The 19,579-nt window shown below is 36.1% G+C and overlaps 1 protein-coding gene across 19 annotated transcripts in view; it reads left to right on the top strand.

The window, feature by feature from the left end:
• ZMYM2 (zinc finger MYM-type containing 2) overlaps positions 1-19,579 on the top strand; it is an 84,514-nt gene that overhangs the window by 32,500 nt on the left and 32,435 nt on the right. For 14 of the 19 annotated variants that reach the window (XM_014877607.2, XM_088159455.1, XM_088159456.1 and 11 more), the window contains 4 exons: positions 10,533-10,683; positions 11,432-11,547; positions 17,245-17,361; positions 17,947-18,097. In XM_014877607.2, coding sequence (XP_014733093.1) covers positions 10,533-10,683; positions 11,432-11,547; positions 17,245-17,361; positions 17,947-18,097 — 535 coding nt within the window. The remainder of the gene's footprint in view (positions 1-10,532; positions 10,684-11,431; positions 11,548-17,244; positions 17,362-17,946; positions 18,098-19,579) is intronic. The other 5 variants (XM_088159458.1, XM_088159461.1, XM_088159462.1 and 2 more) reach the window with 1 other exon arrangement.

A 19,579-nucleotide genomic window follows, 5' to 3' on the forward strand; every position in this document is an offset into this window, starting at 1 on the left:
TGTTCAGGGAGTTCTGTTTTTTTAGAAAATAAGTTTTGACTGGAAAATGTCACTGACAACCCACTGGGCCACAATTGGTAAATTATGGGTTGTTTTGTTCAGTTGTTACAGTGTTTCCTTGGAAATAACTAGATCTTACTTTAAAGGAGAGCTGCTGCAGGAGAGATTTTTTGGAAGAGCCATTATTGCATATTGAAATAAACTTAATGAAAGAAATAATACAGAAAAAAGTAATGTCATTTGATTCCAGCATTGTGTTGTACAACTAATTATTGTGTGTCACATAAGAGTTTTAGCAAATGTTTTCTTACAGTTGTAAAATAAATAGGTCTTATTGATATGAGCTTTTGTATTAAGCAGTTTATATTGTAATTGTCATACACCTATCAATATTGCTATACATCTGTAGTTGTAATAAATGAAAACAACTTCTTATTACTTGTACCTATCTATATACGAAATCATAATTTTACAAAATAAATATTACACTGATTTGCACACATAATTTTTCAGTAACTCATCATGGACTTTTTTTTTTCTTCTCTTGGAACAAAAAAATTAAACTTGTGGGTAATGAAAATTACAGTGGCTCTCAAGTAGTTGGATTACTGCAAGTAATCCATCTGCTGCAAAATGTGTCTTTCCTCTGCTTTAGACTGTTCCTGGGAGTAAGAAGCAGTATTATTCCTGGGATGGAGAGCAGGTTTCTTCTCAGATGTCCTGAGTCACCTTTCATGGTGATGGATGCACTTAGCTTCCTATGTACCAGTTTCAGAACCTGCTTTAAAAATTAGACATACATAATCATTAATATTTTTGAGTCTTGATTTTCTGAGAGGTCATTGTTCATTTCTTTCCTAAGACTTTAAGTGATTGCAGAGCTTAGGTGTCTTTTAGTATTAAAAAGTTATTACATAGAAGTAATAATTTCTGAGATAATTAAAAAATAATAAGTAGGCATAACATAACTAAGGCTCACTGTAACATACAAGAGCGAGTTAATTTCTCTATGACATAACAGCCATTTGTGAAGCCAGCTAAGTGCAAGTCATGCTTTTTTAAAAAAGACAAAACAATGATAAAATCACTTCTCAAAAAATAAATGTGACGATTTAGATAAAATGTGAAAACAAAACTCATTGAAGTGTTTAAATTTTTTAAAACCTGAAGATTTCGATTACCACTAGATTATACACTCTGACTGTTGCACTGAGGTTCAAACTCTTCACATGTAGAGGGTTAAGAGGTACTTAAAGAATGACCCTAAACAAAATGGAAAAAAATCCAACAAAAATAAACAAAAGAAGAGAATGAAATTATATCTGAACGGGAGCAAAGTAAAATTGTCTGTTATTGTACAAATACTGAAATACCTTAATTCCTTGAGGAGATATTTTATATAGTTAAAATGAAAATGTAAGCATTTAAAAATTTACTTTAGTGAATCATTGAAAATTATCGGTGTAGTAAATTGGAAGTCACCTGAAATATACCTGCCATAAACATGTTAACCACACGCAGCACATACCTAGGTTGTTTCAATATTTTTGTTTCTGCTATTGTTGCATGTTTTCTGTCTCCACAAAATTAGTTAACGTCGTTTTCAAAGTAGTTCCCATGTTTGTGTCCTGGTTTGTTGGTTTTTGGTACAGGCTTGACAGCCTTGTTTTAAGAAACAAGTGGAAGATCCTGTGATTTTGTGACTTAACTTGTGAAACCAACCATACATTTTGAGCTTTTCCAACTATACTAAAGCAGCATCTGTGTCTGCTTTTAAAAATATTTTGCTTCCTTAACTGATCAGTCCATGGTGCTCTTGATTCTACCAAGAAAGTATTTCGTGCCTTGCTAGTTAAAAATATTCCTTTACTTTTTTTATTTTGCTTCTGTAACTAAAATTCTTCTTAGAATATGACCTGAGATTTGCTTGCTTTGGGGGTTTCTTAAAGTGGTGGTCTTCATCTACTGCCAGAAAGGTGGGGGGAATGGGGTGTGAAAGGAGCTCTGTTTCTTCATAGGCTTTTTGATAGCTGTGGACTGAAGTGATACTGAATGAATGCAAGCCAAACAAGAGTTTTTCCAGTTGGAGAGGATGCTTGCAGTGTCTTTTCATCTTGTGAAAAATTTTCAATACTGAATAAAAGTGCATATGGTTACTTCTTGATTAGATCAAGACTTAGTATTGAACGTGCTTCAAGACTAACAAGGCTGTGCCATGCCCCTAAGCTATTCACTTACAAGCAGTAGAAAAAAAAACACCTTAGGCTGTTGGGCTTACTTGTTCAGTTTCCACTCCTTGCCAAGGAACTGCTTTTGTGAAACTCATAAAACACATTTGTCTCTTTTATTTCTGTGCAGGGGTTTAAGAGCCTTCGCTGTATACAATAATATGCACATCAGTTATGCAGCTAACAATTAATTGCTTACATAGAGTTGGTGCTTAGCCTCATAAAGTGTATTGTTATCTACTGTTTTAAATATCACCAAATGCTGTGATATCCTGTCACTTAACACTTCAGTGGAAGCATCTTGGGCTTTCGACTTTGTTTTGTGTCTTGTCCCATGCAGTGTCTGTGGTTTCTTTTCTGTGCTTCTTTGGTCTTAAGACAGAGTGTCCTTCCTAGCTTCCTTTTTATCTTGATAATACAATGAACTACAAAATCTATCACTTCCTGTTGTTGTTACTGTTTTATAAACTCTCAGTTCCAAGTGTCTGTTTCAAGAGTAAGTACTCTTGTCAAAATCAGTAATTGCTAGAATTGAACAGCCCACTTAAATTGAAATGTCAGAAATACTGACGTTTTTTGTTTTAAAATTCTGGTCACTTTTAAAGAGAAGTTCTGTAGCTTCAGCCAGATCAAACTGTGGTTTAATAGTGGAATTTCTTCCTCATTTAATTAACCACTTCTATTTAGTTCAGGTAATACTCAGTTTGGTTTTAAGTAATCTCTAATAATACTGTTGTCTCATACTATGCACACTTCTACAGATTGAGAAAGCTAGATGCTTTTTATCCCATCTAGCATGGTTAAAAGACAAATCTTTATAAACCAAGGAACAATCGTTTCTTCCTTCTTAGTGATACAGGGAGGTTTTTTGAGACCTGTTGTATTTATGACCCCAAGTTTCTTGCATATCTGATGCAAATTGAGTCCTAGAAACTATCCTGTTCTACCTTTTCTTGTTCTGTTTATTTACTCCTGCTTTCTGGAACAATTTTTTTTGCCATTTCTTTTTAAATGTCTGTCTTCCACCTGTAGAATAAGCTGCTCTTCAATAAAAACTATGTTACCAGATTCCTTATACATCTGAATATGGTTCATCATAACTGTTCAGAATACTGTTACGTAAATATTTGAGAAGATTAAATTAGATGGGTCTATCAGAAATGTTAAAATGGTTTTGTAGTTCTGAAGAAAACTGCATAGGGCAGTCAAATGTGAGGTGTGATTTGTGTGAGAGCAGAGGAGCTTCTTGGCAAGATGAAGCAAGGAGGTGGCATGACTAGGTATCATAGTTATGATGGGTTATATACTGGTGTACCTGAGTGGGATTGAGGGGAAGACAGAAAGGCAGAACAGAAACGGCTGAACCATTCAGTTGATGTAGAAGTAACTTGCTTTCTGAGGCAGATGTTTTCAGCTCTGCTTTTTTCAGAGCCAGGAAGACAAGTGTCTTGAGCGTGGGAGCAAAACCAGCAAAAAGACAGAACGCTGGCAGTTGGAGATGCCAGGGAAAAGTCCTGGACAAGTAATTGATCGAGATGTTTGCAGATTTCAGCTGATGGAATGTAAATGTAAATCACTTGGTGTTCAAGGCCCACAAAAGCAATTACTTCATCTTCTGCTCTTAGGTCTCAGGCAAATGCTTTTGAGGAAGAGTTTACAGTTGTTATTCTTAGAGGAGAGATGATTTGGATGCAGTATTTTAAGAGAAAATAAACAGTTTCTTCTTTCTTTGCTGTTAGAGATTCTGCTGATAACTGGTTCTTTTCTTAGACATGCATGCTGCCTCTGGATCCATCAGACCATCATTTCAATGAATCTGAAGTAGTTTTGCTGCTGTTTTCTTGATTACTTTTCTAAGGGATCTCTATTATCATAGAATTCTATGTAGCAAATCTATCTGCTTTTGTACTTGTAGAAAATGTTGTTTTCTTTCTCCTTTCTTGTTTGAACACTGGCATGCTATGTTTCTGTCCTGGAATTTCCTGGTCTTTTTTCTTACTCTAATCCAAACCTCTAACTCAGTAAAGCTACCAGGGAGGTTTGCCTGGATTGATAAGTATTTACCAATCTTTCTTGCCATGGCCATTGAACTACAAAGCATTTCCTTTAACTGGAAACAAATCTTTGGGCTGCTCCATAGCATTGTAGCAATCAGCTGCTGTTTGATTTTTTTCTGTTGACTGGCCCTTGCATGGGAGGAGTTGTAGCAAGAACTCTCTTCCACTGCTGGCATGTCCTTCATTATACTCTCTTAGCCTTGTCAAGGCAGATGAAGCAGATGAAGCAGATGATGCTGCTTTTTTTAGTCAAGGATAGAAGCATCTAGCACAGATGCATAGATTCAAGGTAGTAATAGCTTATTGAAGTACTGTTGCAGCCAGAAGGTTGAAGAACAGAGAGGCTTTCATTAGTTTCAGTTGCAAACAGAAATGAGGCTTTTAATGTGCCATGAAGTTATGGTATTGCTCTGATATTTATTTTGGAGCTTGATCTTAATTCTTTGTAGGGTGCATGCAACAAGAGCTCTAGACTTCAGCTTACGTGATCCTTTCAGTAAGATGTAAAGGAAGGTCAAGATTTCTTCTACAATCAAAGTTGCTTATAGTGGCAAGAATAAAAATTCCTCAGAAACCCTCTAAGTGAATTTTATTTCCAGGAATTTAGTATTTTTGTTGAAACAATTCCTTCAGTTCTGGAATATGCCACATTTATCTGCTGTGTCTTGCATTTTGGTAGCTGCTTTTGTAGTTGCTTGTTTGAGTGGAACACTGTGAACTTTCTAATCAACAGAAGGAATATTTGAAATTTGTCTAGAACTAGTGACTTGCTAGAGTTTTCATATCATATTGTTTAATGTCTGTTACCTGTCATGAGATACCTATAATGGAATAGACCTAGAATTAAATCTCTAATACAAATAAGTCATGAAAGAATGAGTGAATTTAGAATCAAATGTAATGAGAGAAATATTCAGGCTTCTTCATCTACCATAGATTTTATGCTTTGGAAGAGGTCAAACGTGTGATGGGATCTTGCCAAAATTAGGTAATCTCAATGCAGAATCTAGGTGAAGGAGAGGTGTAGTCAGACTACTGTGCATCAGTCTTCACCTCAGAGGGCATTGGCCCTTTATTCTCTTTGAAATTTTCCTTCTGGATTAGCTTAGTTTATTTGTACTTAGTAATTGATACAGTTTTCTTTACTAATTTGATGGTGTTTTAACTTCAGTTCTGCTTGAAATTACAGTCCTCAAATGTGAATGTTTTCATAGGATGCTGTTGGTGTGAATTTGCACATGGGAGGAAAGTGCATGATACTTTCTCTTGCAGATTTGTTTTCTATTAATTTCATCTTTGAAGGAATCTTGAAACTGCAGCTAGTTTGACTGTGCAGGTTTTGTCAAGAGGCATTTTTCTCTACTATTGAAATACCTTAGGGAGCACAAGATGAAGCTAATCTGATCTGAAGTGGAAAATAATTGCCAAGAAAGCAGCCTTGGAGAAAAAGACTTGGGGATCCCAGTGGATAAGCAGCAAAGATGGCCAGCTGGGTCCTGGGTTGTCTCATAAAATGCCTGACCTCTGGAATCATCTTGTCCACCCCCAGCTCAAACAAAGTCACCTGGAGCAGGTCCTCCAGGACTACATCCATTTGAGTTTTTGAACATCTCCAAAGATGGGGACTCCCCAGCTTGTGTGGGCAACCTATTGCTATATTAGCTAGAGTGTACAGCCAGCAGGACAGAGGTGATTTCTGTGCCCCACGCCCCCCACGCTCATCCTTCTGCCCTTGAGTACAAGGGCCAGTTTTGGATTTGACAGGATGGAAGGCATTGTCATACTGATGGAAGTTCAGTGGAGAGCTACCAAGAGGCTTAGATGGCTGGAGTACCTGACCTAGTAGGGGAGGCTCAGGAGAGGTTACTTGGTTCAACCCTGAGAAGCATAAAGGGGGATGAGTTATCTAATGGGAGGAGACTGAAGAAGACAAATTTGAGCTCTTAACAACAGTTGCACAGTGGAAGGAAGAAAGGCAAGAGACACAACTTGAAAACAAGGGGAAGCTTACTTAGATGAAAAAGTGGTTTGTTTTTTTTTTTGTTGTTGTTGTTAGGTTTTTTGTTGGGGTTTTTTTGTGTGTGTATGTATTTTGTTTTGTTTTTTTTTCCTCTCCTATAAGGATGGTGAAATCCTTCTGAGGGGTTTTGGAGTGCTTGTCCTTGGAGATGCTCAGATCTGACTGGACAAGATCCTGAGCAAATACCTCTGGACCTGCTTTGAGCAGGAGACTGCACTTGACCTCAGGTGGTCTCTTCCCGTCTATATGATTATGTGATTTTGTTCTTCTGAAACAAAAAAGGAAGCAATGATTTTTAAAATAAAGACTCAGGAATTTTTGCTTTTTTTGTTGCCTCTTAACTTAGTCACTAGTGAAGATTTAGGTATTTTGTTCAGGTTTTCCTTTGCTAGTGAAGGTCTTTTTGTGTCCTGCCAAGAAATATCACCAACATTGACACAGCTTTACGTTTTACTTAATTTATTTCCTGTACACCCACTTTTCCTTGAGGATATTTAAAATATTAAACATCACTGTATAATATACTGTAATAAGAACCTGAGAAGGCTGTTAGAGTTCTCATCAGGGATTGAAACTCCTGCAGTGATGTAAGTGGGCATACATGGAAGAGTAAGAACAGGGCAGGAACCTAGAATATTTTCCTCAGCATTCTCTTAGCTTCTGACTCCCTAGAGGTCAGGGCATACCTTGAACTTCGTGATGTTCCTGTATGCTGTTTTTGGCAAATCTCTTTAATTAGTGCTAGTCCATTCTCCATGTGAACCCATACAAATAGTTTTTTCATGTGTGACTCTCTTTGGTAAGAGGTTCTGCTGACCTGCAGTGTGTTCCATGAAGAGCTGTTTCCTGTTTATTTTCAAAATTTTGTTGATATTAATGGGATTTTGCGTAGTTGTTGATATTAGGAAATACACTGAGAAGTTGATCCATAGTGCCCTACATAATACCATTTTTGGTTCTGTCATTATTCTCCTATGCTATCTTGTTTCCAGGCCAAAAATCCTTACCTCATAAGAATGCTCTTTGAGCCTCTGTATTACTGTAACTTTCCTTAATTTTAGTGAATCCTCTGTTTGTTTATGGCAGCTAGAAGGGTACTTTGAGAAAAGGATTCTCAAATGTTACTGTTTCTGCAGAATGAAGTTAATACTGCAGATTCTTAGAGATGAAAGAGATAATGTTGGGAAGAATTTGGGAGTAGAAATATGAGTTAGCTAGAAACTTGATAGTCTTATCTGGAAATTTCACACTTATGAACTGAAAAAATCCTTGCATTCTTTGTATTATGGGTATTCAAAAACATTAGAGATCCTAGTGAGGCTCTCTGATGTTGTCAATGGAGGAAATCATTGAATTAGACTTAAAAAAATCAGTGCTTGAGACAGATTATAATACTGATTGAATACTTTCAGATGTGCATTAATCTTTTTTTAATAAGTGTGGTACTCCTTGGGGTTTTTTTGAATGGTTTTAATATTTGAACTTGGAGGTTTAGGGAGTGCTGGAAAGAGTAATAAAAATGCAAGAAAAATGTTTAGCTTGAGGGAGATGACAATTACAACATTTTAGGGGCAATACATTTAAAGAAAGTTTAGGCCTTCTAATTTTCTTTTTTTCCACCATGCCCTGTCTTCTTCACTTGTGTAACAATATGTTTAAATTTCTAATCAGAAATGCTCAAACATTCTTTTTAGTTGTTATTACAAGAACAAAAGGAGAGCTTTGGTATTACAGTTTTGCTCCTACCCACAGAATCTTCTGCATAGTTGGCATGTTTTTTGGAAATCCTTATTCTTTGTAGTCTTGATAAATTAGATCTGGGTTTGCTAGATGATTACTAGATAGGAATAAAATTTTTTCTTGCTTTTAAATCTGACAGAGATGGGGTGAACTCAGTAAACAACTCCAGTATTTTGAGGATGCATGAAATTCAGAAGTGATTGACATGCTGTTGCACTGTTCTTTTTGTGCATGATCCTTTCTCCATATCACCTAAATGATGAGTTTGATATTTGATATGTTGGTTAGCAAAAACTATTTCTGCTTTCAAGAAATTTTGTTGAAACACGTAGTTTGTTGACACAACAAATTTTTTTCTGATTATGCTCTGATCAGTTTATTCTGAATTAATTTATTAAAATTGTCTTTCTGTCTCTTGAAGTCACTGTAGCCTCTGTTGGATTTCTCTTGTGGATATGGAACTTGTGAAAGTTTAATTTGCCTATGTGTTGTTTTCTGATTATATTGCTGAATTCTCTTATTTGCCAGCGTATTTGCATCAATGTTCTAGATTTATGTTTTGGTTTATTCTGGAGCTACCAAGGCTATTTGTGCAAGCATATTTTTTTATGGTGGTTGTTCATTAAGCATGTTCCAAGAAATCAAGTTCTTTGTAAACTGTAGCCTCCTGTATTATTAATAATATAACTCAAGAGTTTTCTGGATGCCCTGCTGTTGTTTCTTAGCCTGCCAGAGGAGATGAATGGATAGCAGCAGAATAGCTCCAACTCACAGAACAACATATCTGCTACATTTTAGTCTTGGTGCTAAGTGTGAATTTTGTCAATATTGTGGCTGATAAAGAAGATAAATGATGTCCTGAGTAACATATTTAAAGGCAGATGGAAAAAATAGGAAGGAAGGAAGTATCCTAGAGTCATATTTTATACCCTCTTCTAGGCAGGAGATTGATATCTTGACAGGTACTCCATTTTGAAGGGAATTCCCAGCAAAGGTTTCATCAAAACAGCATTTGGAAATTGTGAAGTTTTGTGGAAATTTTACTGGTCTCTGCAAGGTTCTACATCCAATTCATGTCACAGGCATGTGGATTTGTTTGTTTTTATGTGGATACTCTTAGTATAGGAAAGATGACATTATAAACCCATAAATTTCATCTCTAGCTGTCTTAAGACTGGATTTAACTAGTTTTCAAATTTGGATACTGAAAAATAGGAGGAGTGAAGATATCCTCTGAAGCTTCTCTCTTAAAGTGAATAAAGTGAAGCACGTATGAAACATGCTTTGCCTTTCCTTCCCCTTTCCATCCTTGAGATTAGGGAAAGAAGGAGAGAGAGTGTCAAAATAATTTCTTTAGAAGGGAAGAGATATCTTAGGTGCCTAAGTGACAATTTTCTAATACTTAGTAAGGTGAGAGTCTGTCTAGTAAGAGGCCCATCATTTTTGGTGAGAAATTATCTCTATCACTGTCAAATTTCTATAGGCAGAGAAGGTGTCTAGATGCTTTTTTTCTGAAACTTGCTTTATTGTGCTTGAGATATTTGCCTAACGGTGGCATATATGTTACATGAAGCACATCAGAATTATTGATTTTGTATGTTGACTGTGTCATTGGTATGTCTGCTCTGTGCAGCTTTTTCTGGGCTTTTTATAGAATGTTTGTTCCATTCAGTGGAAAACTGTTGATGGACTGACTGCTGTGTTGATAGATGTCAAAATTGAGTCTGTCGTCAGGTTCATGGAGTCACAGTTCAGTGTAGAAACTCTGCAGCGTGTTCCTCCTGCCTGGAGGGCTGGAGATGGGTTTTTTTTTGTTTTGTTTTGTTTTTTTTTCGCCCCCAAAATTTATTTAATCTTCATATTCATGACTTCTTTGCTGTGCAGGTGACTGCACAATGAAACAGATTGCCCAGAGAAATTACGGAGTCTCCTTCACTAGAGCTATTCATGAGCCATCTGGGATGCAATCCTGTGCAATGTGCTTGAACAGGGAGGTTGGACCAAAGGTCATTTCTAAGCTTATCCATTCTGTGAATCACATTAACCATGCCAGATACCTGTTCCTTTCCTTACAACCATTGTCCCGTCAACAAGGAGAGAGGAATAGGGTTCTTTCAAACTCCTAACTCAGCACAACTTGTTGCATACTCTTTACCACAGTTCAGTTTGCAGTCAGTATGGTTTGGGTTGGAATTGGGATGTTTTGGTTGGTTTGAGTTTTTTGAAGGGTGTGTGTGTGTATGTGTGTGTTTTTACACAGGTTTGTTTTAGCTGGCTTTTTCCCTGGAGTAAAAGACCCAGCCATAGTGCTGAATGTTCTTGAGACAACAATCAGGAGAGTTAATATAGGAAGGATCTGATGAGGGAGCAGATGACAGAAATAAAACTTTCGCTTTGGTTTTTTTTTTTTTTTTTAGACCATAATTTAAGTCAAAAGCCAAGCATAGTTTTAACTAATTCGTTGTTTTGCTTTGTTTTATGTTTTAGAAATGTGGCCAATTAACATCTTGTACTGGCTGCAGAGCTCAGTGCAGGTTTTTTGACATGACTCAGTGCATAGGACCTAATGGATATATGGAGCCATACTGCTCAACTGTATGCATGAACACACACAAATCAAAATATGCAAAATCACAAAGTAAGTGAAAAGGATGATGGGTTTTCATCACTGCTAAGAGTAGACTTTTTTTAAAGGTTGAACACTGGGGGTGGGTATGTTTGTTTTACAGTTAGTTTATGCAGATGTGACTTTATAGTTTTTAACTTCATTTAAAAAACCAGAAGATCTTCTGTTAAACACCAGTAAATGGACCCATGAGGATTAATTTTCCTCACTGGCCTTTTTTTGTGGCATTGGAAAGAATTTTCAACTGTTTTAAGGCTTCCTGTGAAAAAAATGGTGAAGCATAATGTGCTCTGGTGTGTCACAAGATGATAGTGCAGGTTTTTTGCATATGAATTCATATTCTCTGAATTCTCATATGAATTCCACCCTGGTTTTTTTTTTTTTCAGTCAAGCAGGAGATGGGTAAGAAGGGAAGTAGTTATAATGCATATAGATATTCTCTAGGTGAAGTTTTTGATCCAGTAAATAACTCAAAACGTGTCTTCTACAGTATGCCAAGCAGATCTCAACTTGAAGTTGAAAATACTCCAGAATTTAATGGAAGGAGGTGTTTTTATATTTAGTACTGATCTTTAGTGGAAGTATTTATCCAAACTTTTGTAATTTCTTTTGTTTTGTGTGACTTGTAGAAGTTGACTGGAAAACAGACTAATCTTAATTTTCTACATTAAAAAGCTAAAACGGGCTCACCTATAATACTCTTCTATTTTTTCTTACTATTTTCTGTTTATTTTGTTTGTAAACTACATTTTTCTTTTAGGTGTGGAAATTATTTGCCACTTTTGTAAGCGAAACTCTTTACCTCAATATCAAGCCACAATGCCTGATGGAAAACTGTACAACTTTTGCAGTTCCAGTTGTGTAGCTAAATTTCAGGTTAGCTGTTGTGTTAAATCTTTTCCTCCCTAAATTTTTTTGTGCCTGTGTTTTTGTTAAGTATTTGAATATTTAACTAACCTGCCTGTATATACATGCTTGAGAGTTACAATTAGTGTAGCAGGTGCTTCTGGCTCATAACAATTTCTTTAATCAAAGATCTGTTGCATAATGATAACATTAGCTGCTGTCTTAAACTTAGAAAATTGGATAATAACAACGAATTTCTGCTTTATATTGTTAGAAAACAAAAAGCTGTGTCACTGCTCATCTTATTTTTATCACCTAAGCCTCTTCATGGATGTGAGCATTGCTGTTTTGAATTGAAGATCAACAAATTTAGCCTCTTTTTTACTAAACACAATAACAAAATTGTCATGTTGAATGTAGAACTAACAAAGGTCTGCCATGGGGAAAAGTGATTCCTTCCAAAATGAAAGGTTGGAGCCTCAGCCATTTCATTTATGGACAAAACCAGCTGTTTAAATTGTGGCCAGAAAATGGGGGGCTTGCAAGGCTGATGACATGCACCCTGGATGAGGCTGCTCTGCTTGTTGAAAGTTTCATATTTTCAGTATTAATTAAGGTTAGAGCATAAGTAAAATGTGTTGTAGCTATTAATCTCTTGGTGATCAAAGGATATTTTTAAATAATATGTTTCAATTTTTGTATGTAAAAACGTTTTTCCTCAGATTTATGCTAATAATTGTTAATTGCTTCCTCGTGGAATGGTGTCATACACCCACACAGGGTTTTCCCATTTGTCATTGAACTTTGCTGTTTTCTGTCAACTGGAGAGCAGATTGGTCTTTTAATTGCTACTTTTATATACCCTGGGTAGGACCTCTATCATGTAGCCATGTTCTGTGTTTCCCTCATAACCAGTTTGGTAGGTGTCTGTCAGTGGAAGTGATTAACAGAATACCTTTGTATTGTTAGTATGTAATGACAGACACGTAATACTTCTTGAAAACCCATTTAACATCTATTTTATTGTACGTGATTTTACAATTAATTGCATCCCCAAGAGCTCTCAGAAGAAATGCAGCCAGGGGATGATGAATTCAACCTGGGCCTTCTTGGATTTGCACATAAGTCAACACTGAGCAACATTATTGAATAGAACTGCCATATCATTTAATGCTTCTTGTGGGTTTGTCTTACTGAATCCTTGTGCTCATGCTTCCATTGCAGTCTCAGTGCTGCACATAGATCTCTTGTTCAGTGTTGTAGTGGAGTTTAATTGAAGCACCCTTACACTCTGTGTGTTCTCAGTAGAAACCAAGAATGGGTAGGTTGTCACTTGCTTACAGTTAGTTTGTTCCACCAGCACTGTTGGATTTTAACTTTTGATAGCTTTTGAATAATCACTGTGTAGAAGAATAAAATGTATTCCCCATAAGGCTGGAGTTGAATGTGTGAGAACAGCTTCTTTGTTCTGTACATTTAGTATTCAGGTGGGAAGGATGGTGTACCACAATGTGAGCACTGGACAGTAAGTGCTCCCTTGAGGCTTTTCTTGTACCCAAATGACACGTAAGGTATTGAGCCTAAATTGAAAAAATGGTCAATTTACTATGGTGCTCCATATTTTTCAATGTTTACTAATGGAGATAAATCTTGTTTTGATTTTCTGGCTTCATATTCATCCCTTTTTCCTGCTGTGGCTGTTCTTCCTAGACTTCGTTCTTTAAGAGTTATCCTTCTCAGTACAGAATAATTGCTATTTTATGCCTGTGTTTCCTCCCTTCTGCATGTATTTTAGTCCTTTGAGTTTAAAAATGGGTAAGTTTGTTTTACAGAACTTCGGGATTGATTATAATTGTGTCTTACAAATAACCTTTTGTTTCTAGCTAGTTGTTCTTTTAGTATATTGAAATATTGGAAAGATTCAGCTGAGCTGCATGTTGTACAGTTTATGTCCATATCTACATTCTCCTTTGAGCAGCCAGCCTTTAAGAGCATTTGATCTTGTAAGAGAGTAAAGGAGAGACAACAGTCTCCTTTATGTGATTTTTTTATTTGGTAGTTGGTGGTAGAACAGTGGGACTGAATCTTGTCTTCCACACTCTTTCTTGGAGGATGTTATTGCAGTGTTAAAGACAGAACTGTTCCCAAGGTGTATTGTTTTAAATCAGTATTGATACTGGTACTTCTACTGGGTCAGTTGAAGATCTTGCTGGTGAGGGAAAAATAAACTGATAATTTATTGTGAACATGGAGGCTGTAACACAACTGTCTTCCCAAAGTTAGCAGCTCTGTAAGTATCTGACAGTACAAGCTACCTGGCAAAACATAAGTCTGTGCAAAATTTGTTCTAAAGCTTTAATTGGTTTGGGTTTTGCTTCCAATTTATGGATGTATCTGGAGAATTGTAGGATCAGTATGGGTGAGAACTACAAGTACAGTGGTTTTTAGCAGGATACTCTCTCTAGTTATTCACTAATGCTGTTCTCTTTCAGCATTGTGATGGTCCTTGGAAGTGTTCTTGGCTATATATGTTACGTCTCTCTTGCTTGTACACACGTGTGTGCACACAGACAAATACTCTTCTAAATTTTATAATAATAAAAATATTGGAGGCTTGCATGCCTAGGCTAGAAGGTCTGTGTGTGCATGAGTGCAAGGGAAGTGTTTGTTTCCTTCCCTATTTAATTTAGTGCCCTTGATTTTGCTTGTGGAAAAGTCCTAGTGAATGACAGCATGTAGAAGATTCCTCATAAGTGCTTCTCTTATGTGCATTAGGAACAACTTGATTCTTTCAAAGGGTTTTGTTTGTTTTTTTTCCTCAGCTGGAGAAAACACCTTATCTCGGTCTGGCTCCCTACTAGCTCTTCCACACATACACTTACATACAGAAATGTTTCCACAATTTGATTCCATGTAGCTGTGAGCAAGGATAATCCTCTGTCACACACACTGCCATGGCAGGGGCTGGCCAGAAGCTGTGCTGCTGTGTGGTCCTCCCAGAAGATCCTGGGCTGTGCCTGCCAAGTCTTCACTATTAAACGTGCAACTTAGAGCAGTTTGAGCCGGTTGCATTGAAGACTTAAAAGGGCTGTACAATGCTTTTTTTTTTTTGCTTTACTTGCACTTCCCATGCTCTTGTTCAGGGCAGGCTCTCAAAAGAGAAAAAAAGGTACATGTTTGACATACACCAAAGACATTCAAAGATGTCTTTGATACAACATAGCATAGATAAAACTTTGTGTTCAGGATGACTGGTGAAAGATTCTAATGAATTTATAATCTTTTTTCTTATATTATTCTTTGTGTGTAATTATGCTTCCAAATAATTCCTAAAGGTGCTTTAAGTACCTTGCAAGTTAGAAGCAAAGCAATATGGTGCAAATATTACATGCATGTCACCTTAGCTCAAAATATTATGCAGAAGCAGGATAATTGAAACTTTAAAGAGGCATACAAAAGAATATTGTGATTGACTTGATTGAAAAAACATCTTCTGCTCAGTTTAGAACTTTCAGCAGTGTGAATTCAGCTCTTTACAATTTTTTCTGGAAAAATGCTTTATTAACCTGAGGACCTCATGGTGAAAACATTGCTTTTGAGTTCATTTTGGAAGCAATAATGCTTAACAGCTTAGATTTGTTTAATCTATAGTTAGCGTAGATTTCCTTTAAAACAAATTCTAATTTTAAATACCATCAAACTTTGTTGTTCTCATTTCTAGCTTTTGCTTATTTTTCAATTACCAGCCCCCTAGACTTTGTGAGTCTGAAATTCTACACCAGTAAACAGTAATGGAAAGAAATAAAGTAACTGTGGCATACCTCAGAAAACAACTAAAAATTATGTTTTACTTTTAACTTTTGCTTTTAACTTAACACCTCACAATAGGTGTTGTTGGGTCCCATGTTTAAAGGTAACTGCAGATATGAAAGATAAGGGTAGCTTTTGATTTGATGACCACTTAGTATATTTCATCTTCATTCCTCCCTCTGTCTGCAGTGTTTCTGTACAAGTTGCCACATCTGCCATGCCTTCATTCCTGAACTAGGGGTGCTGGCTATTCTTGATTTCTTTTACTTTTCATTGAGAGCTTCCAGGCTTCCATAAGCCACACAGCAGCGTGTGTTGAGCATGGTGTTTGCTCTGTGAAGACACCTGCAAATGCAGAATTGCACAGGTTGGACCTTGCAATTAAAAATGCCTCTGTGACTCTCATGTTTGTGCAAGTCTTCAGCTATTTAGAGCAGCCAAAGTGAAGCAAACCTTGCTGAGCCACAGGGACATTTGCTGGATATAATGAGAGAAATATGATAATATTGTATGTAGGCATCAGAAAAAAAAGTAGTTGTAAAAGTTATTTATATAAAGTTGTTACAGGCTAATGGGCCATTGAGGTAAAGGTGTCATCTTTCTGCCGCCTGGCATTTGGTTCTCAGGTCCTGCCTCTGATTGGGAAATATGCATGACTACTTAATGTCTGCAAACTCTTGATACAGAATTAATGCATCTGCATAAGATACTGTTTGCACTGCCAACTAGCACTCAGCAGTACCAGCCCACATAGATCAAGGTTTATATCAGCAATAAATCTCAACATAGCATTTATTTATTTTTTAGTGTAGGTGAGCCCTTACTAACATGACAGTCTGAAGAAAAGTATCCTGTAACTGAAATGTTTTGAATTTCCACTCTTACAAAGTGAAGAGGTAGTTACAGATCTGTCTGAAGAGAATTTGTCTTTAAATATATTTGCTTTGTTGCAAATATTGTGGGAAGGTTTATCAAGAAGACAGATGTAAGAAGTTTGTCCTGGATACAAGTGTCTCTGATAACTACTGACTACTGATTCAGATTTTTTTTCTTGAACATCACATCTATAATACACCAATAGCTCTTGCTTAATCAGGGAATATGCAAAAAATACACTATTCTGTTGGGAGATACAAGACATACTGAAAGATACAGGTACTGTATAATTGAGTTCTCCTATCTACTGATTGCCTCAGAAGTACGTTAAAGAAATTAACTCAGTTACAGAATTAAATTCTCACACCTACACATGCAGTCTGTATTTTTTTTCTCAGTTTTAAACCCCTGTGTTGTTTAGGGGCTGGTCATGTGAATAATTGCATCTTCCTGCCACGGGATTGAGGCTACTTAGGACTGTCAGCTAGTTTTTTCTTCATCTGAGTAGATGTGAGGTTTCTCACTGAAAGCCTTTTACTTTAGTAATTGTATTTTCAAGTGGTATGCTTGCATAAGATATTGATAATCTGCCTTGGTGAGATTTGGCTTTGAAAATATTTGTTCGTTGGTCTTTTATCTGTCTGTCACCAAAATAATACAAGATGTGAAATGTATTTGTTTGAAAATACATGTTTTGTGATTAACAGAAGCGTTCAGTTTGGGCATACTTTTTGTTGATTTTTACAAAAAATGTGTTTACCCTTAAATAAAAGGTATAAGAAGGGTAAGGTAAAAAAAATATGACTTAAAGTAATTATGGTTGAAGTAAGTGTAAAGATTCAAAATTGGAAAACCTGTGATGACAAGGGAAAAGGAATTAAGCTAAAGAACTAACCTGCTGTGGTTTTGCCAGAAATGCTCTTTAGTTTATAAATAAACTCCTAAATTCTCAAATACTGTAAGCTTAATTGAAAAAAACCTATGTTTTAAAAGTAACTTTGTTTTTTTAGTGATGTATGTATATACGTTTATGTTTTTCAGACTCTCAGTGTTCAGTCTTCAACAAATGGTCAGTTCGTCTCTCCCAGTGATATTCAGTTGAAATGTAATTATTGCAAAAGTTCTTTCTGTTCAAAACCAGAAGTGCTGGAATGGGAGGTAAGGGGAGATGTTAGTGTTATTCTTAGAATGGTGATGTGTTTAAAATTTAGACTTAGAACTTGAATATGTTTTTTCTAGCTATTTTATAAGGTATTGAAGTTTCTTTTAAAAAGTTCAATTAAAATCTACCTGATTCTGTAGAATATTATTTAATTTCAGTATGGATAAAAGTGGAAGTCTTTGTTCATAAATAATATCTGTGGAATTTTAAAAACAGAAAATATTTTCTCACATCAGTTGTATGTCTGAAATCTGTTTTCATCTTCAGTTATTGTAGATATGATAGACCATTATTAAACATCTTTATGAGCTGAGAGAAGTATCTAAAGGGGATATGCTGAGATTAAGTGGCATATTTTGTGTTCAGTGTTCTCATGTGAAATTATGAATATTTGTAGCACTATCAGCATAATTGGGATTTATAAATTTTTGGCATTAGAAGTCATACTCTAATTATGTGTTCACACTTCTGTTTACTTTGTAAGTTGTCTTAATGGCAACTATTACTTCAAGTTGCACTAGTTAGACCTTAACATTTTATCCATTAACCTTATTCACGATGCTTTGCAACTTTGCATTTAGAACAAAGTGTATCAGTTCTGCAGCAGAGCATGTTCTGATGATTATAAGAAGCTGCACTGCATAGTTACATACTGTGAATACTGTCAGGAAGAGAAAACGCTCCATGAAACAGTGAATTTCTCTGGTATCAAAAGACCCTTTTGCAGTGAAGGTATGTATGTTTTTGGTTTTTTCCTGAGGTACTGCTCGTTGTTTTACTGTGGTTGACTTTCATTGTTTATATATAATGTTAAAATTTAAGATAACAATTCCTTCTGTTGTACTTGAGGCTAAACCAGAAGTCTCTTCACTAGTATTATTGAAGTGGTTGTACCTGTTGTTACTAGTGCAGGTACTTTCTATTTTTAATTTATCTGAGCTGCCTTTAGACCTTTTCACCACTTAGTCCAGGTTAAGGGTAGCACTCTTCAGTGTGTGTGTGTGTATAAATACATACACATATATATGCACAAAACCATTTTACATTCTTTTTTTAAATGTATGCAGTAGTGCATATACAGCATTAACTGCACCAAGCTTTCTCTTTGATTAGCATTCTCTAAATTAAGTACAACGGTAGAAGTTCTGTGTTGGCTTAGAATGGTTACTTAAGCCATAACTTGAGTGATGCCTGTTGCTATGTGTTGATTAGTGTCACTACAATTTGCTTGATTAATTACTTGAATTTTCAAAAAGAAAACAAACGGAAAGGGAACTCCATGGGCCTAGGATTTTTTAAGTTGCAGTAAAGGATGGTTTTAATAGAAATAGCAAAATAGGTTTTTAACAAGGACCTATCCTTTCCACTTCTGGTGAGCTCTCCTTTGATACTGGTATTTAATCATGATCTTAGAAGTTTAGGTACAAATGGATGACCTGCCATTCACAAATATGGTGAATATTTTTTCTTTAGTTGTAACAACAACACTTCCAATGTCATTTGATAGGACCTGTGGAAGATCTCTGCTTTCAAGCAGAATAAATAGTAGATATGGGAGTTTACTTGTAGGAGGATCCTGTTAAATTGGAGAGGTTTGGCATGCAGGGCTGAAGGCAGTCTTCCCTCCATGCCATTCCCTGACAGCACGGGAGTCTTTTGTTTCTGAAGAATGGAGTGTGGTGTTGTAGGCTGCAAAGTGGTAGCTGGAGAGTGAAAAACAGACAAATTAAGGGCCAGCCTCACAGTGTATCATTGCACTCATTGCTCAGCAACCTCTAGCTAGAAATTGTTTCTGTGAATGAAACAGTTCCATAGAATACATTCAAACAAGAGCAAGATACTTTTCTGGAAATTTAAGTATATACTTCTATTATTGTGAATATTTATGACTCCCTCATTTTAAAGCCGGATGGCTGTCACAATGAAATGAGTAGGATTCATAATGCCAGCTATGCCTTTACTATTTCTGAATGAGGAGGCTTGAAGTAAGTGAGGACTTGTGTTTCCTACTGGAAAATTTGGGGAAGAAAAGGAATAAAAACAGTCTCTCCTATATAAATATAGGTAGGTACTAAGTGGAGGGAATCTGTTGCCAGATGTCTTAGTGTGGATTTTCAGTTTGCAGGTGCTGGATTGCCAGCTCAAGAGCAAATACTATATTTATGAGGGTGAATGTGCAAAATGTTACCATAAAGACAAAGTTTATCATCTTAC

Source organism: Sturnus vulgaris, chromosome 2, assembly GCF_052056855.1.
Source record: "Sturnus vulgaris isolate bStuVul1 chromosome 2, bStuVul1.hap1, whole genome shotgun sequence".
Classification (NCBI taxonomy): domain Eukaryota; kingdom Metazoa; phylum Chordata; class Aves; order Passeriformes; family Sturnidae; genus Sturnus; species Sturnus vulgaris.